This window comes from Alligator mississippiensis, chromosome 5 (assembly GCF_030867095.1).
Source record: "Alligator mississippiensis isolate rAllMis1 chromosome 5, rAllMis1, whole genome shotgun sequence".
Lineage (NCBI taxonomy): Eukaryota > Metazoa > Chordata > Crocodylia > Alligatoridae > Alligator > Alligator mississippiensis.
The window spans coordinates 177,551,452-177,575,342 of NC_081828.1; the positions used below are offsets into that span (position 1 = coordinate 177,551,452).

General features: G+C 45.5%; 1 protein-coding gene across 4 annotated transcripts; it reads right to left on the bottom strand.

Moving 5' to 3' along the window:
- Nucleotides 1-250: 250 nt before the first annotated feature.
- Nucleotides 251-20,795, bottom strand: STEAP1 (STEAP family member 1). 4 transcript variants are annotated; one of them, XM_019498064.2, is made up of 6 exons: nt 16,901-17,030; nt 16,022-16,079; nt 8,638-8,742; nt 4,524-5,039; nt 3,058-3,222; nt 251-712 (listed from the first exon to the last, which is right to left on the bottom strand). In XM_019498064.2, the coding sequence occupies exons 2-6, from the start codon at nt 16,028-16,030 to the stop codon at nt 455-457; spliced, it is 1,053 nt and encodes a 350-aa protein (XP_019353609.2). In that variant the 5' UTR covers nt 16,031-16,079; nt 16,901-17,030; the 3' UTR covers nt 251-454. The 4 variants fall into 4 exon arrangements, with proteins under 4 accessions (XP_019353609.2, XP_019353608.2, XP_059585008.1 ...); XM_019498063.2 differs by lacking the exons at nt 16,022-16,079; nt 16,901-17,030 and adding an exon at nt 20,740-20,795; XM_059729025.1 differs by lacking the exon at nt 16,022-16,079 and having other exon boundaries at nt 16,901-17,029.
- Nucleotides 20,796-23,891: the final 3,096 nt, after the last annotated feature.

Genomic DNA, 23,891 nt, shown 5'->3' on the forward strand with positions numbered 1-23,891 from the left:
ACTGATTTTATAATTACTTTGTAAAAAACCTCACCCAAAGTAGGAAAACATTTTCCAATCTTAAGTAACAGAAGCAGAGTAAAGCCATTACAATATAAGACTCAGATCTGGTTTTTTAAAATTGTTTTCTCATTTACTTTCTGTGGTCAATTTATGAGGTGGTGATTTAACATCATTTCCTCTTTGCTGAGTCAGTTTGTGGGGATGAGGAAGCTGGATTTTAAAATAACAGACTCAATAAAGAAATGAGTCAATTCCTGAATGCAAATTTAATTTAAACTTTACTCTCTCACCCATGGTCCAAATTTGAATGTGGGTTTCATACCCCACAACAGAAGTAGAAATGAAAAGTACAAAAGAAACATTTAACCAAATGGGGAAAATCCAGCATGTAAACATTTCATAGATATATGTATATCTTTTCATGGCAACAAGATAAACATCCATATTCAGTCTACAACCTGGAAGTCATCTGTGTTTTATCTGTTTCTGTGTTAACATCCCAGCCACATCTGATCTTCTGTATCCTCTTCCTAAGGCATGGCAGAAGCAGTGCACTTTTACAAAGCAAGACCACAATAGGAAGAAAAACTGCTAGCATAAATGTAGGGGGTGTATACCAGACAAATTGATTTATGTCGATCCATTTATTCCAGGCAAATACCAGAGCATGAATTGTGCATAGCATTAGGGCTAAATATCCCATGTTGGTCTGAAAAGATACAAAAACATGAGTTATTTATCTTCTTTCAATAGTAATAAAAAGGATTATTTTGCTAACTATATAGTGGGTGTGTCTACACATGCAAATACTCCTGGGTCAGTTTACCTTAGAGTAAATTACTCTAAACTGACCTGGGCAGGCATCTACATGTGAAGGGATGTGGGAGCCCTGTACCAGCCCCTGCAGCAGCCAGGTGGAGCTCTAGGCTCCCTCTGGGTGCTGGCCCAAGGGCTGGAAGGGAGCACGGGGCCAGGAGATAGCTGTCTCCTGGCATGGGCTAGGACATTGGTCCCTGCCCCTGGGAGCTGCCTGCTGCTGGGTGGGCTCTGCCACCAGAGCTGGGGCAGGAACAATGTTCCCCTGCCCTAGCAGCAGGGAGCTCCCAGCCCCTGCCCCATGATCCTGGGCCTGGGAGATCCTCATCTCTCTCCCTGAGCTCCACAGTTGTGGGGTCAGGGCTGGGAGATCCAGGCACTCTAACTCATGGCGTTTTACACAAAACATCATGAGTGACACTGAACCCAACAGGTGTTCGCCTGTTGGATTGGGGGGGGGGGGGGACCACAAGCCTGCTTGCTCTGGCCCTGGCAAACAAGAGAGGGAGCTCCAGCAACCTCCCAGACTGCCCCTCTCCCCAGGCCTGCCCCCCACACTGTGTGCCCTCCCCGCAACTACCCCTGTTGGGGTCTCCAGGGGACCTGGGCTGGGCTGCATGGGGGGAGGGGGACTGTCTCCCCCCTCCCCTGCCCCGGCTCCAGCCATGGCAAAGCTGAACTGGCGGCTGCGTGCTGCCCCTGTCAAGAGGCAGGGGCAACACACTGTCAAGCCAGCTGTCCCTGTCAAGAGGGGGGTGGAAGAAGGGAGCCCATTCCTTGCCCTGCAGGTTGCACTCTAGGTATCCTGGCTGAGGTATTGGGGGAGCTGGGCGGGGTCCACAAGGCTTCCTTCCCCCATCCTCCATCCTAGCCTCTTAACAGTGGAGCATGCACCTGCTGGCTTGGCTTTGCTGTGGCTGGAGCTTGGGCAGGCGGGGGTTAGGGGAGGCACGAACAGAGCCCCTTGCCTCATGAGCCCAGGCAGGCTTCCCCCAAGACCCCATGGCCTGGCCCCAATATGGCTGCACAGAGAAGAGGAAGGGGGTAATGGCCTGGCCCTGATCTGGCCACAGCACGGCACAGGGAGGAGGTAGGAGGTTGACCTAGTATCAATCTGGCTGCAGGAGGGAGGTGAAACAGGTGTATGGCCTGGCTCCAGTCTGGCTCTGCAGGGCTTGGGAATTTGGCAGCAGGGGACGGGTGTCAGTATCATTTGCCATTGGTTCCCGACCACCAAACTTGCCAACTCATGGGGAGCCCTGTGGGCTGCATGCCATGGCTCCATGGGCTAGAGGTTGGGCACCTCTGTACTAAGGTATATAAGTATCTACATCACAGAACTGGTAAGAGAGAAACATTTCTTACTAAGTTTTCAAGTATAAGGTGCTTACTAGATCAAACTTCCAAACTTAGGGCCTCAGAGCCTGATTCAACACTTGTGTAACTGCACTAACTTCAATGGAGTCATTCTTGATTTATATAACGTAAGTGGCAGGAGAACCAGAGCCTCAGACATTAGCCTTTAACTTGAGTAAGGCAAGTACATGTGTATAATTTTAGCATCCAAAAATGGATTTGTTGCTGTAACTAAGGGTTGAAGCTGATTTTTTTTTTAAATAGATTTTCTTTTCTTGAACACAGCTTTTTGAAGGGTATGGCAGGGCTAGAATTACTGAAGACTGAAGTTCTCTGTATACATTAAGGCTGAATTTTTGCCCCTGAACTCTGGTTTCTTTGTGATGCTCAGGTATCTCAAAACAGCTAGGAAGTGGGCTCTAAGGAGTGAAGGGGCAAACAACAGACAATCCTGCTTGTATAATGGGATCCCATGTAGTACAAAATTGACATAGCCATCTCTAGACCACGCACTCCTAATGCTACAATGCAAAGGGGCATATTGAAATGAACAGGGATGATCTAAGGCTGTGCACACCACTGAACTTTGGTAAATGAAAAGAAACTGTTATTCTGGGTTATATCTAAACTGGTGTCCTGCAGGTGAGAGAGAGGTTTCATTTCATGATGACAATCGCTAATATCCAACAACTGTTCGTGGCAACCATTTTGAGAGAAAGTCAATATTTATTTGCCAAGCAATTGCCAGAGAACAATGACTAAACTTCTGGACTGATTTCTAGGAACCCCACTGCATATTGATATTTTTAATTGACGATCTTAACTGACACGCAAAATCCTACAAAGGAAGACAGATCACCCATAATGTAGATTTATTCATACCTGAATAAAATTGAACTCTCTCCAGGTCAAAGAGTGACTGATGGATGGAACTGATGTTACTGCTAGTATGGCCAGCATAGCAAGTCCCAGAATTCCTAGAGAGATATAAATCTCCATCCTCCAAACATCATGCTCAATCCAGGCATTTTCCTTGCCTTGCTTGACCTGCCAAAGAAAATAACATTTAAGTGAGATGGACATGGGACCTGATATTCCCCAAAAATATAGTTTTTTTTCTTTACAATCATAAGGAAATAGGCCCAGAGACCTGTTTCTCCTCCTCCCCTCTTCATTTGGTTTTCACTTCCATTTTATTGCTTTTGACCGTCTAATGGAATGTACACAAGTCTCTGAATGCAACTGTTATTACTTCTGACAACAGTTGCAGTAGCCTATGCTGAACTAAATTAGTCTTGAGTTAGAAGTATTTACTGATTTCAGTCCTGCCTTGGCCCAGCAGAGACTTGTTCTGCAGCTTTCTTAACCTGACTTCACAGTAGGAGAAACTTTATTCTTTGACAAACAAAATTCCATTTATGGCTAAATACCATATCTGGCAGATTTGAACAACAAGAAATATATTAACAAGGACTATTTTTAAAGGGCTAATTCAGCTGGCATTCCTGATTACTTTGTTATCTTGCCAGGATAGCCATTTAACTCTGATTAACATCCCACCCCCAACCTAAAACACATGATATATTGAGCTGTACTGAAAACAAAGGTTTACAAAGGCTGGGATTCAGGGGCCCTGATCTTTAAAGTTACAACTGCCAGAGGCTGTTTAATCCTAGTGCAATGTGCTCTAGAGTCATTTTCCCCCCTCTTGGACTCATGCTCTGCATCAGGGGCTGGGAATGGTTTAGTGATACTATACTGCTTGGAGATTCCTGAATGCCAGGGGAATGCCTAACAAGCCACGTAGGTCAGCTTTAAAGATTCTAATTTTGCATATTCTGTAGTAACGAGCTGGCCTATATGCAGAATTCTCAAGAATTCTTGAAAACATCCTATCCTCTGAATAAAGTAATTATGTACTATTAGCCGAAATCTGATATATAACTTTAATGAAAACTTTACAACTCTTTCAAATCTTCCAGCCATGATTTGGAAAATATTCATATGGAGGATCTCAAGCACTTTGCAAACAGCTAATTACTGAAAGCATATATAATTATAGCCATTTTACAGACAGTTTAACTGCAGTACAAATAAAGGAAATGACTTGCTCAGCAAAATATGATAACCTAGGATTTTTCACTCTGTTCCATTCTTTAGATCTAGCTCTTTCACTTCAAAGCACTGTGGCATATTAATGGAAATAAACTGCCCCACAGCTTTTAAACAGAAAGCTTTGTGGAGTTGCTTCAGATTCAAATGAAAGTATTTCCCCCAGGCCTGTGAATGTGAACAAGATGAAGACACTATCTGGATGCAAGTGTTTGACATCTGTGACCTGACCATACCTGTTGGTATGACCAATTCAGCAGCTTGTATCTGTAAGATCTTCTCATTGGATAACACAAGCTATAGCATGCATGCATTGTGGCAAAGAAGAAACTGAGAAGTCCAAACTGTTTCCTTGATAACATCCACTTATCTAACCACTGTGGAAATTGTTTATATTTTGTGCCATAATAGAGCTGGAACCCAGCAGCTAATGCTCCTGGTAAATAAACCAGTGCCAAAAGAGTGATTGAAACCACTGGTAAAACTTTGTTTGTCACTAGAATTGGAATTTTATAGAAAGCATTTTCATTAATAGTTACAAAAGGGTAGATGACATCTCTCAGAAAAGTATAGATAAATGTTAACAATGCCAATGCAAAAGCTATTTTCACTGGCAAATGCCACTTAGGAAAGAGATCCTGCTTGCGGTATTGATCTGAAGAGCACTCAAACTCATCAAAATGATGTTTATTCTCTAAATGGAAAAGTGCAGCCACTTCTGGTGTCCTGGTGGTAACTTGTAAATCCATATTCTGAAAAGATTGGAAAAAAGGAAAAAAAATACATCAAATTTATGGAGAGATTAAAGAATTCATCAACCATCTTAGCCTTCTGCATTACTGCCCTTTCACTTTATATCTCCCATATATTATATAAATGATAAAATAATCACTATTAAAGGTGAAGCAGCTTAGACATGTGAGGTTTCAGGTAGTAAGTACCTGAGCTGAGGATATTTATATTTAGATTTCTGCCTTAGATTACATTCTTTGGAGGTGATTTTAAAATAGATGCTCATTCCAGGAAGTTAACTGCCATAAGAGAAGTTTTCATTGTAAGGTCTTAAGATAAAATAAATTAATTTCAAAAGCGGAGATATGCACTAATAACACAAGCAAAATAATGCATGAGGAAATGAAATCCAGAAACTTTAGAATACAACAGTCTATTCACTCAGCACATTTTAACTGCATCTGTAGGACAAACTGAAAATCTTTCAATTTCTGATGCCCAGGCAGTGGACTACAGTGTAAGGGACACATCAACAAACTATATTTTCATTCTCCTCAACCCCAGCCTCAAGCACACACAGTCTTAGCATTTCCTACCTCATTTACCATTCTACAAATTATGCAAAATTAGATCATCTCAATTAAAAATGGAATTTTCTGTTGCCAGGTTGGCACTGCTTGATCACACATCTACTGAAGTGGGTGACAAAATTATCATTGATTTCAGTGAAAGCAGAATTAAGTCAAACTTTTAGCATAAAAACACAGCATGCATTATTATTGGATAGTACATTTAAAAACTATCCTATGCTCAGTACCTCATTGAGAGGGAAACAGATTGCATAGGTATAAAAAAGAAAATATATATGCTAATGTTGAAATGCTCACACATCTCATGCAATAAAGGTATGTCTGGGGGTAAGCTATTATTATATTTATTGCTCATAAGGTGCATCACCTTTAATAATCCAAAAAAAAAAATAATGTAGCCTCAAAGAGCCTAGAAATAGCTGAGCTCTAAAACTGCTAACTTGGCATATATCCAGTCATCAGCAAAGAGTATTAGATTTGGAGAAACTAATTGGTGTTAGTTATTTGGAAGTGATAAATCTGCTTCAGGTTAGGAGGTTGGAGGAGTCCCAAAGCACATTCAGTTCTATCGCCCAGAATCACTCTCAAGAACCAAACTGCTGTACGTGACAATGGGGCTGACATAAATCAGAGAGCCAAACTCCGAGAGGCTGCATAAGGGAAAAGAGGCAGCAGGCAAGTAACATAAGGTTAAATATGTGTTAGTTGAAGGCTTTATCTTCACTAACACAAAGCTATTTTCTTGTCTTGTGTTTTTTTTTTCTGGCAAGATGACAATGGTGCATCATTATCTTACTGTAAAATCTGAAGTGGAGACAAGGCACTACATGTAGGTAAGCAAGACTGGCACCGTGCCCCCATCCATGGCTGATAACGTGGAGTCTACCTCACAGTAAAACTAAGCAGCCTTACCTCCACCAGTATTTTCTGGTGGGAGACCTAGTGCATGTTTTTCCTGTAGTTAAAATATACCTTTTTGTCAGTTAAGTAAGTCTAAGGGAATCAAAAAACTTCACAAAGTTTGAGTAGGGACAGTTGAAGGCATTGTGTAACTTACAAAGGGAGGAGGCCTCAAGGGCCTGCAGGTGGTATAAACTGCATCCATTGAAATTCACCTTGGAGCTTGGCCCAGAGATGCTGACCTTTCAAAGAGCTGGTTTGAAAGGCGTAATTCAATATTCTACAGGCTCTAGTGATAGAGCCCACTGCCCTCAGAATAAGCAGGAGCAGCCTGAATTGTTTCTGTGCATCAACAGAGGCTTTTTTTTTTACTGTAACAAATGTTGTTTACTGGCCTCTTCTTTCTCATCATGATATGGCAATTTTGAAAAAAGACACTTTTAAAGGGAAATTTTAAGGATATCTTTGCTAGAATACAGTGATAACTATTGGGCTTTTTGCAGCTGGTGGAGCACAGCCTTCACAAGGCTCTGAATTGTGCTCGCTCAACCACTTAGCTGGCCCAAGCTTTGTGTGTTTTTTTTAGCCTGGTCTTTGATTAAACACAATGAAATGTGCCATTTCTTCTTTATCTCCTTGTCCCAATATTGTTACAAGATTTACAATGCTCTGATATTTTAGCCTTATAGGAAAAGCAGGAATCAGATCCTATTCACCCTCCAAGGCACTTCATACTTAGTTGTTGCAATGTCTGAAGTGTCTTGACTCAAAATGTGATCCAAATCTACAGGCTTGGATTCCTGTACACTGAGTGAGGAGACCTAGATACCTCCTAAGACTGATCCTGAATGCCTTGGTCACTCAGCAGGCAGGTACCTACATGTACTCTATAGGAATCCTAGCCACATGAGGTATACATGTCTGAATTCCTGCTCCTCCCTGGAATTCTGGGGAGTTAGCTTACAGACCTTACAGGATCTGACCCAGGACTGTAAGGGAGGCACTTCTCTTATGAGGCAATCCAGCAAGACCTACCTAAGACCAGCACCAAGTTCAGTATCAAGCACAACAACCTCTATGACAGCAACCCAATGAATTCTGCCTGGTTAAAAGTGCACATGCAAAAAAAATGGAGGGACAGGCCTGGCTAACTCAGAGGCAGCAAACTCAGGACTCCTTCGGAAATCCTTTGGGCCCTGTGAATTTTGCACTCTTCACTGCTCAGTGAGCTAATTTCCAGAGGAATTGGGGACAGTGCTCCTACCAAGCTTAGCCTACAACTTAGCAATTAGGGCTCTCTTACAGGAAATGGTAGATGTGGGTTTTAATACTTTCAGGGTAAGGTAGTCCTAGAACCAAGAGCTCTGATTTCTTGGGCAAGTGCTCTGTCACACCTAGAGTAACTGGTAAAAGATGGCACCATCATTCTCCCTGCTCTGTCTTGTGCATTGAACTGTGTTTATAACTGAAGCATCAAACAAATGCTAGGTAAGGTTGGAGCCCACCTAAGGAACTGCAGGTGTACAGAGTCAAGTGCCTCCTCACACCAATTTGAAACATGACAAGAGTATATGTAGAGGTTAGAGGCCAAGGTGGCTGATCTAGATTCCCTCTGAGCACAAACAGCAGCCCATGCCTGGGCACCTAGGCTTTTTTTAGGCATCTAAATGGAGGCAAGATGCTTAGGTGATTTGCCAGCTGCTGAGAGAAATCAATTTTGGTTGCTCTTTAGCTGCCTATATACCTGGATGGGGGTGGGGGCGCTTTAGCTAGAGCAGTTCCCAGACAACTACTCTAATTAAAAAGGCTCACTGTCACATATATTAAGCCCCCACACGTTAAAACAGCTGTGGGGTACTTCATCTAAACCTCATCGAATGTCCCGTGGCCATTTTAAAATGTGCATGGGCTTAATATACATGATGATGAGATGATGCTGGAGCATTCTAATTAAAACATGAACAACATGTATAGCCTTAGTGTATTATGCATCTAAATTTCACCTTAGTCCTATTTAGGTGCCTAAAGTTGATTAGGATCTAGTCCCATGTCTCTGGATCAGCTCTGGTTCAAGAAGCAAACATTGTCATGAAGCACAAGAACCCTTTTTTATTTAAATGAGTGTTACCAAATTGCATCGGTTTCCTGTATTCTTCCCAGTCTCCCTTTTCTGAACTTCATCGTAATCCACAGTATGGTTATCTCCTGTCATACCTTCCATTGTAGAGGAACCCTAAAAAATAAGTGCTGGATTTAAGACAAGTGTTAAAATACACCACTGCAGTTTTTTTCTTAACATTCTGAAATGATATTTTCATTCACAAGAGGTTTTTAGGATTGTTGATGTCCTATACAAATGACACCTTCTTTAGAATGGTGTATGTACTTTTCTGGAAAACAGATAGCTTAGAATGGAGCTTCTTCATTCCTCTTCACTCTAGGTACAGTGAAGATCCTAAAAGCACCTGTTGCTGTCTTGCTAGAGGTAGCACATTTATATTCATAGAAGCAAAGAAGAAGGCAAGCGGAAGTGATAAGATGGAGAGATACTTCTCTTTTTCTTAGCTCTCAAACATGTGAGAAAAGATTGTCAGTTACATGGAAAGGACTTAGGAGCTGTAAGTTGACTGCACTGGAATGCCCTGATACTGCATTGCGATACAGGCATCATGGTGTTGAATCAGTATATACTAATGCTAAGTTACAACAATGCTATTATTGGGTTTCAGTGTCAGGATGCAATATTAAGAAACATATTTCTGTGATTACATTTATAGTGTGCTTCTCATCTTTTCATAACTGTACCATTTGCCTATGGTACAGGCTGTAAGGACTGTTAAATATAATATTTAAATCTTGCATTGAAGTGACTCTGGATGTTTACCAATAATATCAGAATTTGGTTCATGATTTTTCACTATGTGCAACTCTTTCAGAGCATAGCTCTAAGAATCTAGTGAGGGAGAGAAAGAGACTATTGTGTCTCTGACGGCCACCTCCTCCTCTAAGTTTCATGTTTCTCTTCTGATTATTCCCTCTAGATAGCATTCCCTCTGGGCATAGCATCATAGATCCTGTTACACAGCAGGATCAACTAGAGCCTCAGTCTGGAGCCAAGTAGGTTAACTCTTTTCTTCCCTGGCTTAGGTTTGTTCACCTCACCACAACTAGTCTTTGTGGAGAAAAGGCACTGTGTCATTGTGGAGAAAAAAATGTTAATGTTTGGGAGTTACTCAATCACACTATTGTGAAAAGTGCCACACAAAACTCAATAAATAAAATTAATTATTCCACATTTCCCCTTCTCCAAGACAAAAAATATGTCTCTTCCAATCTATTGTTGGCTTCTGACTCTTATCAATCATGCTACTGCCATTATCATTTGTAGGCAAGTCAATCCTCTAGATCAGTTCTCAACCCATGGCCTGCATGCAGCCCAATCAGCACACTGCTGTGGCTCATGTTTCATCCTGTTAAATGGATACACAGGAAGTACATTGTGTGGGTATGGCCCACATACCACACTGAGAGCTGCAAGTGTGGCTTACTATAGCAAATAGGATGTGAACCACTATTCTAGATCATGGCGTACACATAAAAGGTCTAGTCAGATGCCTGATGATTCCATTTGTGGTTGACAAGTCTAATTTGAGAGTGACACAGCTTGTTACAAGTTTCACAGATCCATATGTTGTCTAAGTTGGAGTCCAAATTAACAGCATGTTGCTTCCTTCTTTCTCACTTTGCTTCCATCTTCTAGATCAAAGCCACTCCATGTTAAGCTGCATTCAGTGCCAGATGTTCCCTCCAGACTACTGTGCATTCCTCCCAGCTTTCTACATTGATGTTGAACAGCTTAATATAATTTTCGCACACATTGTGGTACCACCATACATGGCAACCCCACTTTCTAAAGCCATCTCAAATCTTACTATACAAAATATTCTTAGGGATACGGTCTTCTCCCATTCTTCTGACATAGCCAATCCATCGCAACTTCCTCTTCTTGATAGTGGTTTCTAAGTGTCTCAGTCCCGCGCATTCTAGTACCTCTGTGTTCAGTATTCTGTCTTCCCACTTTATTGTCTGTGTAAGATCCTGAAATCTCATGTGGAAGTTGTTCAGTCTCTTAATATGCCTTGTATATGTATTCCATGTTTCTGAACCATAAAGCTGGGATGACAGTACACAAGCCAGATAGATTCACACCTGCACCTTAGCTGATAGTCTCCTATTATTCCATACATATTTTTGTAATAGCCCAAAATTCTTAGCTGCTTTTCTGATTCTGTTAGCCAGTTCAGTCTGAAGGTCAAGTTTCCTGCTAATTGTAGAACCCAAACAGCAAAAACTGTCAATGATACTAAGAGATTTATCCTCCAGAGTGATGTTCTTTCACCGCTTGGTACATGATTATAGTCTTCTTCAGAATAATTGCCATCCTGAAGCTCTTGCATGATTCACAGAATCTACCCAAGAGATTTTGCAGGGAAAATTCACTGTAGGCAAACAAGGCTGCGTCATCCACAAACAGGAAATCTCTCAGAACCAGTTCTTTCAGCTTGATTTTTGCTCTAAACCTGGTGGTGTTGAACAAACCTTATCTAGTCTGGTTTGAAGATAAATACTATCATTGCTGTCTTTGAATGCATGAAGAAGTAGGAATGAAAAGCATGGGGGCTAAAACACACCCGTTTCATCTTGTTGTTGATGTCAAAGGCATTTGTTTCAATACACTACAGTTGCCTTCATACCTTGATGCAATGAGCAAATTACATTCAACAGTTTGGAGGGACCACCCAGTTTCTTCACAATAGTAAAAAGTCCTTGTTTGTTGACTGTATGGAAGGCCTTTGTCATACTGATGAAGGCTATGTACAGTAGTATTCATTTTTCTCTACACTTCTCTTGCAGATGCTTGACTGAAAATATTGTATCAATGTTGGAGTGTCCTGAGCAAAAACTGCATTGGCTTTCAGGATAGATTCTTTCACCTAGAGATTGCAGCCTAGGCAGCAAGATGCAAGTGACAATTTTTCCGCCAATGCTCAGCAGGGAGATACCTCTATGGTTGTCAAGTCACTTCTAGTCCTTTTGTTTGACATTTCCATTTAAGTGTTTTAGTGGAGCTGTTTTCTTCTTGACTGGACCAATTGCTCATTTGATGCCTTCGTACATTCCATGGCGAGCACCTGTGTGAGCTGCTTTCTAAATAGCATCGCAGAATTTCAGCCAAAAATCTTAGCCTCCTTTTGCATTTCTCTTTGAGTCCGTCTCAGATTTTTAGAGTTATGATGTTGGGAGATTTCTTATAGATGGTTAGCGCTATTCTTTTGTTCTCAACAAGCAGAAAGATTTCAGGGTGCTCTTCAAACCAGTACAATCCCTCTCTCTAAAAATCCTAATATTTCATAGATTTCAAAGACATTAGGGCTGGAAGGGACCTCAGAAGATCATTGAGTCCAGCCCCCCGCCCGAGGGGCAGGAAGTCAGCTGGGGTCATAGGATCCCAGCAAGATAAGCATCCAATTTACTCTTGAAGGTGTTCAATGCAGGTGCTTGAAACACCTCCGATGGCAGGCTGTTCCAGACCTTGGGGGCTCGGACAGGAAAGAAATTTTTCCTTATACCCAGCCTGAAATGGTCTTGCAGTAGTTTATAACTGTTCGACCTCGTCATCCCTTGGGGCGCTCTGGTGAACAAATGTTCCCCCCTGGTAAACTTCTAGGTGGCCATCAGATCACCCCTGAGCCTGTGCTTTTCCAGGCTAAAGAGCCCCATGGCTCTCAGCCTATCGTCGTAAGGTTGTTTTCCTGACCTCTGATCATGCGTGTGGTTCTTCTCTGGACTCTCTCAAGCTTCTTCACATCCTTTTTGAATTGTGGAGCCCAAAACTGGACACAGTACTCCAGCTGCAGCCTCACCAAGGCCAAGTACAAGGGGAGAATGATGTCCCAGGATTTGCTTGAGAAGCATCTATGGATGCAAGCCAGCATTTTGGTTGCTTTACTAGCCACAGCATCGCATTGCAGGCTCATGTTCATTTTGTGGTCAATGATGACCCCCAAGTCTCTTTCTTCTGTAGTGCTAGCCAGCATAGCACTGCCGAGCCTATAAGGATGCTGCAGGTTTTTCCTCCCAAGGTGGAGAACCTTGCATTTTTCAGTGTTAAACACCATCAGGTTCTCGTCCGCCCATTTGCTGAGCCTGTCCAGGTCAGCCTGGATTGCCCTCCTGGTGTGGATGCTTCTGACTGGCCAAGTTCCACATCATTAATTAAGATGTTGAACAATATAGGTCCAAGGACAGAGCCTTGGGGGACCCCACTGGTCACAGGCACCATGATGATTGACTTCTGTCAATTACTACCCTCTGGGTCTGCCCACGGAGCCAATTTCCCAGCCAGTGGATCGTGGTGGACCCAAGGCCACAACTAGCCAGTTTCGCCAAGAGGTGATCATGGGATACCAGATTGAAGGCTGTTTTGAAGTCAAGATATGACATCAATCTCTTCTCCCTTGTCCAGGTGATAGGTCACCTGGTTGTAGAAGGAAATGAGATTGGTCAACCAAGACCTACCCGCAACAAACCCATGCTGGCTATCCCTCAGGATGTTGGCATCGGCCAGTCCATTAAGGATGGCCTCTTTAATAAACTTTTCTAAGATCTTCCCTGGGATAGAAGTCAGGCTGATGGGCCTATAGTTTGCCAGATCCACTTTCCTCCCTTTCTTGAAGATAGGCACCACATTGGCCTTCTTCCAGTCTTCGGACACTACACGAGAGCACCAGGAGTTTTCAAAGATCTGTGCCAGGGGCTGGGCTATGATGCTTGCCAGCTACTTGAGTACCCTGGGGTGTTGATTGTCAGGGCTGGCTGACTTGAAGGTATCCAGCCTCTCAAGGTGTTCCTTCACGAGGTCAGCATTGCTGGAGGGCAGGGAATCTCCCTCACCCAGACCTCCCTGTCCCATAGCGGGCATGGGCGTCCCATGGGACTGATGAAAGACTGACACAAAGTACCCATTTAATAGGTTGGCTTTTTCCTGGGCGTCAGTTGTTCCATCTGGTTCAGCAGGGGTCCAATGTTGCCTTTGCTTTTCCTCCGGCTCCCCACATATCTGAAAAAGGACTTTTTATTGTCCTTGATGCTCGAAGCTAGTTGGAGTTCAGTTGCAGCCTTGGTTTTCCTGGTTTGATCCCTGCAGGACCGGACCAGTGCAGAATATTCTTCCTTGGAGGTGAATCCCATCCTCCATCCTTTGTAGGCCTTTCTTTTTAGCCTCAGGAGGTCTGCTAGATCCCTGGATTGCCAGGGGGGCTGCTGTGCCCTCTTGCTGCCTTTCCTCCAAGACGGAATAGAATTAGCTTGTGTATTGAGGATTGCTCCTTTGAGGAGCAACCACTCTTCCTGACCTCCCCTCCCCCTGGGGTCATGGTCCCTTAGGGCCTCACTGACGAGCCGCCTGAGCTTGTCAAAGTCAGCTTTTCTGAAGTCAAGGACTTCAGTGTTGCTGATTGACTTGCCAGCTTTACAGCGGATGGTGAAGGTGATCAACTTGTGGTCGCTGTCACCCAGCTTCCCATCAATCCCTCTCTCTAAAAATCCTAATATTATAACAAGTCATGGGATACCTGATGTTTCCTTAAAGCCCCAGATCCTGAGATCATGTGATTAAAAATATAAATTGAGAAACTTAACTAAACAAAGTAAATTTCTAGCCCACCTGGTTGTAGAGAATAGCTTGAAACATGAACCAAGTGCAGGCTTCAGACTAAGGAAGCAGCAGACAAAATGAGCCCAGAAATTGTTATTTTAAAAATAATGGGGTTTTTGAGACCTCACGCATGATTGTGAAAGGTTGGGGGAGAAGCAATACTACTGCTTTCCACAACAAAAATCTGTGGCAATATTTTGATTACTTCTCTGAGCAAAACATCATGGAGAACCTTACGTTTCACTTTGACTTCTTCGCACTGAGGCAACTTTTTGGATGTTAAAAAGCTTTTGTGAGTGATGTTAATTGTTTCTGTTTCCCATACTTATTCATTTACTAGATTTATATGCTACCCTCCCAATGAAGGCTCAGGGCAGCTTACACTTGAACAAAATAACATATAACACAAGAGAAAAAGAATTAACATAAAATCTAGTAGAGAATTAAAATATGAAACAATCCCATTAAACATTATCCTAGAAACCCCCAGAATATTTCAATACACCTCTCAGTGGGAACGTCTATACATGTGTTTTAATGCACAGTAGTCTATTTTACTGCGCATTAAAGCGGTGCACAAAAAAACATGCTATTGTGTTAATGCACAGTAAAACAGGTTACTGTGCATTAAGCATCATCTAAAAAGTGTGCACTTGTGCTACTGTAAACTAAGGTAGCCTAATGCACATTAATTTAGTACCTCACATTGGAAGTATTAAAGTTAATCTGCATTAGGAAAAGCGCATTAACGGATGTGTAAACGTACCCAGTATTAACATATTTTCTAGCCCAGTTGAGCCATATAGACCAAAATGAGTGCCTGAAGCACTGTCCTCTGGTAGAGACAATGTTATCTTGTTAATCTTCCTTTCTGGGAGGAACTTCACCCAAATCATAATCTGGAAAGTTAGATGTGCAATTATTGTTCATTTATTAAAACATCCGAGACCCATTTTAATAGGAGACTGGATAGATATGCACTTTATAGGCTAGCTAAATCTAGTTCATAAAGTGAAAATCTAGTCTGCCTTCTGCCTGACTGATACAGCTAACTGCTTCTTCTATTCCAATACCATATTTATCCTGTGCATGAGGATTCCCACAATACCTTCCAGCTACTAAAGGCTTGTGGTACTGGGAGGACAGATATAGTGAAATATACCACAAAGGCAATCAGCTGGGATGACAGCTGTTGATAGTAAAAGTTGATTTGATGGCTCTTTCAGGAAATGCAAATAAGCAACATCATAAAAAGAAACAAAGAGAGTGAATGCACCCAGGGAAGCACAGGTTTCAGCTGTGTACAAGGAATCAGAATTATCAAAGTCCACATGGCTTCTGAAGACATAATTAACAGAAAATACTTGTTTAATCTGTTCAATAACAGAAGAGTCTTAAACATGAGACTTTAGTAATTCCACCATACCGTGTCTTATGAACTGGCAAAGTAGCAGCCATCTCTAGTGCCTCCATGAAAACAAAAAAACCCCAAATCATTAAATTTAACATCTAGTTTTGAAGATTCAACTAAATAGAATTATTTGGCTAAGTAGATTGCAATTGTTATATAATGAAAAAGTTGCAGTAGTTATTATGCTCACTGCATATCAATGAAGCAATAAAAAAACCTCCCGAAAATATCAACCTGTGATTCAGAAGGGGCAATTCATTGCCACTCACTTCATGCTCTGTTTTATGAACAAGATTTCTCTTTATAAATGTGCCCATTCCATTTTGTAAGGTGAGAGCTAGCTCATTACTCTGCTGAATAAACTAGGATCCAAACTCAGCAGACCTCACTCATGGAGAACTTCCTCTGAAGTCAATGGCAGCAAAGACTTCAGGAGCTGGTCCTATAAGAGAAAGAGGAAAGAAAAAACTGTCTTGACGTTTGGCAAGATTCTTCGGGTAGATATGATATCTTTTACTAGACCAACTGAGTAGTTGGAAAAAAGACACCACAACTAGTCAGCTGGTCTAATAAAAGCTATCATCTCTTGCCCGCCTATGTCCTTAGACCAACACAGCTACAACCAACAACCCAGTATCATGAAGTTGTCTTTTGAGTTTCATCTCTTTTAAAACTTCAGCGGTGGCTGCACAATTGCACCATACACCTTTCAAGAGCACCAGCTCTTCTTGCAAAGAGTGCCTTGCATTTTGGCACGTGTCAGCAATTCTTCTCAAACCTTTCCTTGCATTTCCATTTTTTAAACCTTTTAACAGTTGCCCGAGCTTTGCAGAAGATGCAGCGATACAGAAGAGGCTAGCTGGAGTAGTTGAAATACTGCCCAGCGTTGTTATCTCCCGTCAGAATGCCCTTGGGGATGGGGAATCCTGTCCTTTAAAGGCAGAGCCACGTGGGACTCCCCTGAACAAACATTTTGCTTTGCTCGCCAAGTCTGAGGCTGCTCCACTCGCTGGCAGGCGGCGCAGCCGGGAAGGAGCCGAGGTGCGGTCACGTGGGCTGCCCCGGGCGGCGCGGCGCCCCCAGTGCTCCGGCGCAGGGGGCGGCGCTCGCGGGCGCGAGCGCGGTCCGGGTGATGCCCTGGCCGGCACCGTCTCCCTCTGCAAACATTGGAGCCGTTCCCTCCTGTGTCGCCAGCTGCAGCTCTCGCCCCCCCCCCGCCGCCACCCCTCTGCTAGGACATGCCGGGATCCGAAGTTTACTTACAGCTTCTCTCGACCTCGCTGGAGCGGCGTCGAGCCCGGGCAGCCCCTCGCGCAGCAAAGCCCGGCGGGAGCGGGGAGACGCGCGGTCTGGAGCCCGCAGCTGTCCTCCCCCTCCAGCCCCGCCTCAGCATCCATCCCTCTGGCCCGCGGCCCCGCCTTCTCTCCGCCCTGGGGCACGAGGAGACCTGCCCGCCCCCAGCCGCAAGTCCGGCTTCTCCTGCTGCAGCAGCAAACCTTTAGGGCACAGACAGCAGTTACATTCCTTGCAGGATTGCCCCCCTGAAAGCACTCCACAGCCCTGCCCTAGAGCGCTTTAAAAGTGGTCAGGCATGCAACAAATTGACCCTCATCAAATGAGGGATCAGATGGAGATGCTCCACTTCCGAGCGCTGTAGGGAACTTCTTGGAGCCCAGGCCTTCAGCCCGGGGTGAGGGGAGAGCGGGGAAGCCCAAATTGGAGCAGGCCAATGGAGAACTAGGGTGCTCCATTCCTCTTACACCCAAGAAACTGAAACCCCAATGAAACCTGGCCCAACAATACAACTAATGGCTGGATCCTGTGCCAGATGCAGGTAACTTGGCCCCCACTCTCTGTTTAGATGACCTGTTCTTATTCCAGGATGAATGAAACCACCAATGCACCTTAAAAGCAGTGGTACCAGACTCCAGCTTCCTGTTGTATCTTGCCAGTTTTTGTCCCTAATCACTCACGCTTCATGCCTAAGTAGAAAACAAGTGTAACCATTCCTTTGGCACCTTGAAAATCTAGTGTCAGTACACTGGGAGTTTCACTCTGTCCCCTTGCTTGTTTGTTTCTCTTCACTAGTTGTACTGTTAGTGCCCTCCCCTGTGGTCTTTTTTAATATTCCCTTCCTCTTGAAATACTCACTTGCCACATAATTCTTCCCTAGCCGACCTGAGTCAAGTGTAGACTCTTCTCCTATACCCCATATCCTGTGCACTGTGGCACAAGGGTGTCACACACAGCTGATCCAACCTGCACCCAGTGAAATTCTTCTGCCTTAACCTGCCTTCTACCATATACACTTCTCAAATCCACACCGAACCAAATAGCCTTTCTTTAGCTTGACTGCTGTATTGCTCAATTCCACTCCCAAATATCCCCCTAAGTCTTCCCCCTGACAAGCAGCCTTCATGTAGTTGTGCTTCTAAAAAATAAACCTCAGTTTGAAAAGCCTTTCTTCATACAGATATTCCTGATCATGCCCCTTTTATAGCTGGCACTTTTGACAAGGCAGTCTTACTCTGGAGACAGATTTGCAACGTTAGCCTGGACTACAATTGTCTTAATCTGGTTTCTTCTCTTATTGTTCCCTTGTCTATATGTTGTGAGTTAACAACATTGAAAAATGTAGCCAGCTTGATACAGAGAAAGATTCAGTTCATAGCTTGTGCCTCAGAATCCTCTTAGCCAGGTCTTAATGCAGGATCTTTTATCTATGCTATTTGGAAGGACTTTATTTTTCCCTTTTGTTTGGTGTGGGATGCTCTAATACAATGCCAACCTGTTTGACCTGCAGGCAGGATAGGCTGTGCCTGATCTGCCTGCAGGCCAAATCTAGTGCATGGTGAGGGTGCAGCCGGTGTGCACTGCCATCCACCAGATTTTTCAACTTGTGGGGAGTCCCATGGGCCATATGCCATGGCTCTCTGGGCCAGATTTGGCCCGGAGGCTTGGGATTGAGCTCTAGTAGTGCACTCTTCCAAATTGAACCTGAGGCAGAAGTTAAGAGGCTGCCTTATTAGCATTAAAAAAAAGAAAGAATTGTTCCTAATATTTGAGACAACACAATCTTATCCTTTGTGTTTTTTCAGTTACATTTTTAAATGCTCCTCCCCTGTGTTGTAATTTTACACTGATGATTGTCCACATACTTCCTCTTCAGTAGTCTTCTTGTTTTGCAGTAAGTTTTAAGCTTTTGCATGTTCCCCCCACTTTCATCCTGTTTTCTTCTCTGTTCTTTCCTTACTTGCTATCAGGTTTTAAATTCAAAGTAGACTCCTCCATGACTAACTTTATCAGGGTGACATCTAGTGGTGGGAACCTGATGGCAGCACATGACTACCTGTACTAACTATGCCTTTATAGTTTCATAGTAGCTAGGGTCAGGAGGGACCTGAACAGATCATCTAGCCTGGCCCCCTGCCACAGGCAGGAATGAATGCTGGGTTCACAAGACCCCAGACAGGTGATTGTCCAACCTCCTCTTGAATATGCCCAAGGTAGGGGCAAGGACCACTTCCCTGGGAAGTTGGTTCCAGATTTTGGCCACCCTAACTGCAAAATATTGCCTTCTGATCTCCAACCTAAACCTATTCTCCATCAGCTTATGACCATTTTTTGCTTGAAAATATTCTGAAAAGCTTTATTAGCTATGAAATATTGAAAGCAAATATTTGCAGTCAATATGCAATGTACTGCCACTAGAGAAAGAATAACCATTAACAGTTTTGAGCTTTATATTAATGACCAAAGGTGAAATCAGGTCCTGTTAAAGTCCATGGCAAAACTCTCAGAAATTCTGGGATAAATTTACTGAGCAAAGGCTCAATAAATAAATGAAGGGGTTTTAAACCCGAAAGCTTGCTACTTTTTTTCGCCAACTATTTAAGTTGTTCTAATAAAAGATATCAGATTCACACAAAGAACCTTGTCTGCCTTGAGCAAAGGCTAGAATTTCAAAGGCAATTATGTGTGGCATCACCAAAGTCCTAGGGACCTAGGCACTCAGATTCTGTATGAAATGAACAGGGAGAGCTACATATGGAAAGAGAAGATCTTTAGAAATTAGAAGATCAGGGAGCTGCCTAAGCTAGCCAACAATGGAATGGAACAGCACATAAGAAGTGGATACCTCAGGAAATAAGATGACATGGCTGGCAATTAGTACAGGGGCAGAAATTATTTTGGGCGGAGGGCCGCTTACCCAGTTTTGGCAAGCTGTCAAGGGCCATGGTAGCCTCGCCCCTTGACAGGTGCCCTCCTCCCTGGTCACCATCTTGGGACCAGTATTCCAATGTCTTGGGACCAATGTCTCAGGGTCAGCACTGGCGGGGCCCAGAGCAGGACACAGGCTGGCAGGGGTCTGTGGAGCCGGGCTGGGCTGCACCAGCAGGGAGAGGGGGAGCTGGCCCGGCTCCATAGGGCCCCTGCCAGCCGGGACCCTGTACTTCTGCCACCCTGCTCTGGGCCCTGCTCGCGCTGGCCCTGTGCTCCCATGCCTGCTCACTCCCAGTGCCCCCACAGCCCCATGGTACAGGCGGGGGGCAGCGCACAGCCCCGACCCCCTGATTGCTGGCAGGGAAGGAGCTGGTACAGAGCACGGGGAAAAGTAGCCCCTTGCCTCCCCTGCTTGCGGGCCAGGCAGTGTTTGCTGCTGCTGCCCACCCGGAGCTTGCGCACTGGGTAGCCCAGAGGCGGCAGTGGGAGCTGCACTGCAGCCTACCATGGCACGAGTTCTGGGTGGGCAGCAGCAGCAAACACTACCTGGTGTGGCAAGCAGGGGGGCTGCAGTTGTTGCCATGGCACAGCCCTAATGGGCGAGCCTGGAGCTATTCAGAGCCCAGGCGCTGGCAGCAGGGGCGGGTTACAAGCTGGTACTGAGCATAGGGAGGAAAAGCAGCCTTTCACCCGCCCCATGGCTGGTCCCCGCTCTGCAGCCGCTTGCAGCCTGCGTGGGGCCGCCTGTGCCTGCTCAGGACAGCCCCACGCAGGCTGCAAATGGCTGCAGCAGGGAGTGCCGGCCACGGGGCGGGGAAAGGCTGCTTTTTGCCATGCTCAAGAACAGCTCCTTCCCTCCCCTTCTCCCCACACCTTACCTGAGCTTCCCGCATGGTGCAGCCACATGGTCCCAGGCCAGAAGCCTCTGCTGTGGCTTCCAGCTGGGGGGGTGGGGCTGGGCAGGCCCTGCTGTTGTGGGAGCCTACTGGGCTTCCCCTGGGTCCTACTGCTCCTGGTTCCTGTCATCTTTTGACAGGAACCAAGGACACATACATTTTAATTTTCAAAAATTTTTTAGGGGCCCCGCAGGCCAGATAGAATGGCATCATGGGCCAGATCTGGCCTGCGGGCTGTATTTTGCCCACCCCTAAATTAGTACTAGGCCTGTGTGAAGTGGCAAGTATTCACTTTGGATTTGGATCTGGCCGATTCGGCGGGACAGTGATTTGATTCAGAGATTCAAATCACTGTCCCGATTTGATTAGGCTGAATCAGATCTGAAGCAAATTGGATCTGAAGCTGCCCAGCTGCAGTGGGGGGGAGCACAGGACTTGAGCAGTGGGGCAGGGAGGTGCAGGATGTGGGTGCTGCTGCCACTTGCCCGGCTGGGGTGGGGGGCTGTGGGACGTGGGTGTAGCAGCGCTGTGAGCAGGGCCTATGCCCTGCTGCTGCTTGTCCCCTTCCACCCAGAGTGAGCCATGCCTGCATCACATTCCCCCTTGCCCCAGCTGGGCAAGTGCTAGCAGGGCATAGCCCTGGCTCCCAGCGTTGCTGCATCTGCATCCCACGCCCCTCCACCCGCTTCCCCTAGTCCCGTGCCCCCCTGCCCTGGCTGGGCAGCTTATCCCAGCCCCAATCCCTCCCTTGCTGTGACGGTGTTGATTTGCCCCCCACCACACCTCTTCCCTCCCCCCTCCGCCCACCACAACAGACTTACCAGCTGGATGCAGCTGTGTCCAGCGTGGTGAAGACTGCTGCCTGTTTAGTCTATGGCTGAATCTCTTTTCTGAATTGATTCAGAGGCTTCTGACGTGATTCAGACCTTTTAATTGGTCTGATTTGATTCGGATTCAGAGATTTGGCCGCCGAATCAGGCCAAACCTCCTCTGAATCGAATCGTGTACCGAAGTTTCACACAGGCCTAATTAGTGCCTGTTTCTGGCCAGGCAAGGGATTCCTTCCAGTTGGCATTATAAGCTGTTAACCCTTTCTAAGGGCTTGTCTGTGAAAAAAGAGAGAGATGGAGAGAGGGAGGGAGGAATAGTCCTCCTTCCTTTTCCCTATTGTCCACCTTTTGGAACACTGACTTAGGGCATTTTTGTGGGGCTTTGTGGAGATATCTGGATTTAAATCTGTATTCTGCTTGATTCAGAGCAGGGACTTGAAGCTACCTCCCAACAACCTGAGTGCCATGATCATTCAGATAGAATCATTTTAAATTAGTTATACAAAATGGAAAAGCTCCAGCAGAAGATACATTCCTAAAATACTGAATACCCCTAATATTTTATGGCATTAACCTGGGTTGCAAGAGACTGAAGTTTAAGACCCTGATCTGGCTCTTGGCTGCGGTGGCTGCCTGTCACTTTTTCAGGCTCTGGGGTCTGGGAGCATGGCCACCTCCCCTTGTGAGGTCTGCTCCCTTTCGGGGTCTCTGGCGTGCCAGCTGGAGGAGCTCCAGGCCACAGTCCAGAGACTGTGTGCCATCAGGGATGGCGAGCGAGAGAAAGACTCCTACTGCCAGGCCCTTCTCCCCCTGGAGGCGGAGGGTAGACCACAGTTGCCTTCCAGGACAAGGGAGGACTCGAGGACCTCCCATGCTGTCCAGTTAAGGGGTTGGACCAAGGTGACCAAGGGCCCTAAGGCCCGCCACACCAAGGTCCCCACCCCGCCCTGCTGGAGCTTTGCAACAGGTTTGATCCTCTTGCAGCCCCAATAGAGCCTGCCAAGCTGCCAGCTCCTGCAGGCAACACAGGCTCAACTGTAGCTACTGCCCCCACACCCCCTAAGACAAAACACAAAGTGTTTGTCATGGGAGATTCCATCCTGAGGGGGCAACCTGCCACCCCATCCCCTTAGCCCAGGAATTCTGCTGCTTCCCGGAAGCCCAAATCCGAGACATTGCAGAGAAGATCCCTGAGCTCCTCCAGCCCACTGACCACTACCCTATGCTCCTTATCCATGTAGGCACAAATGACATGGCTCGGAGCACTCCCAGATGGGTCATGAAGAGCTACAGGGATTTGGGAGTGGAGCATAAGGGGTTGGGGATACAGGTGGTGTTGTCATTGATCCTCCCAGTTTCAGGCTATGGGCTGAGGAGGGAGAGGAGGATTGAGATAGTGAACCAAAGACCGCAGAGCTGGTGTCATCGGGAAGGCTTTGGCTTCCATGACCACAGTCCGCTCTTTGGTGAGAGAGGCAGTGAGCTGCTGGGAAGGGACGGCCTCTACCTCTCTCCGCTGGGGGGGAAGCCCTTCTCAGCCAGACTGGTTGACCTGCTCCACCGGGCTTTAAACTAAGTCCGCTGGGGGATGGGGGGACTACTACCACTGGTGGCTCACTGAGCAACCCTTGTAAAGCCAGCAGGCCAAGGCACTTAAGGGAGCCCACCCCTGCCCCAGCCCTGGAATGATCTGTAGGCAAGGCCAGGACCCCCAAAGGGACACTTGTGTGCCTGTACACTAATGCTAGGAGCTTGGGGAATAAACAGGAGGAAATTGTCTTCCTGCTAAACACAAATAATTATGATGTCATAGGGATAACAGAGACCTGGTGGGATTCCACCCATGACTAGGGTCACAGGTATAGACGGCTATACCCTGTACAGGAGAGATTGAGTGGACAAAAGGGACAGGGGTGTAGCTCTCTATGTCAAGGAAAGCTACATGTCCCTGCAAGCCAACATTGGCACCCAGGGTGGATGACTGGAGACCCTCTGGGTTAAAATCCGTGGGAAACATGGCACAAGGGACACAACGGTGGGAGTCTACTACAGACCTCTTACCCAGGATCAAAAGCTTGACCAGGAGTTTGCCAGAGAATTGGCTGAGGCTGCATGCTCCCAGTGCATGGTTGTCATGGGAGACTTCAACTACCAGACATCTCGTGAGAAGAGTGCTCAGCCAAATCTGAGCAGTTGCAAAGCTTTCTCTCATGCGTGGATGAGCTCTATCTGATGCAAGAAGTCTGTGGGCCGATGAGAGGTAAAGCGCTGCTCGACCTGGTACTGGCAACAGGGGACGACCTA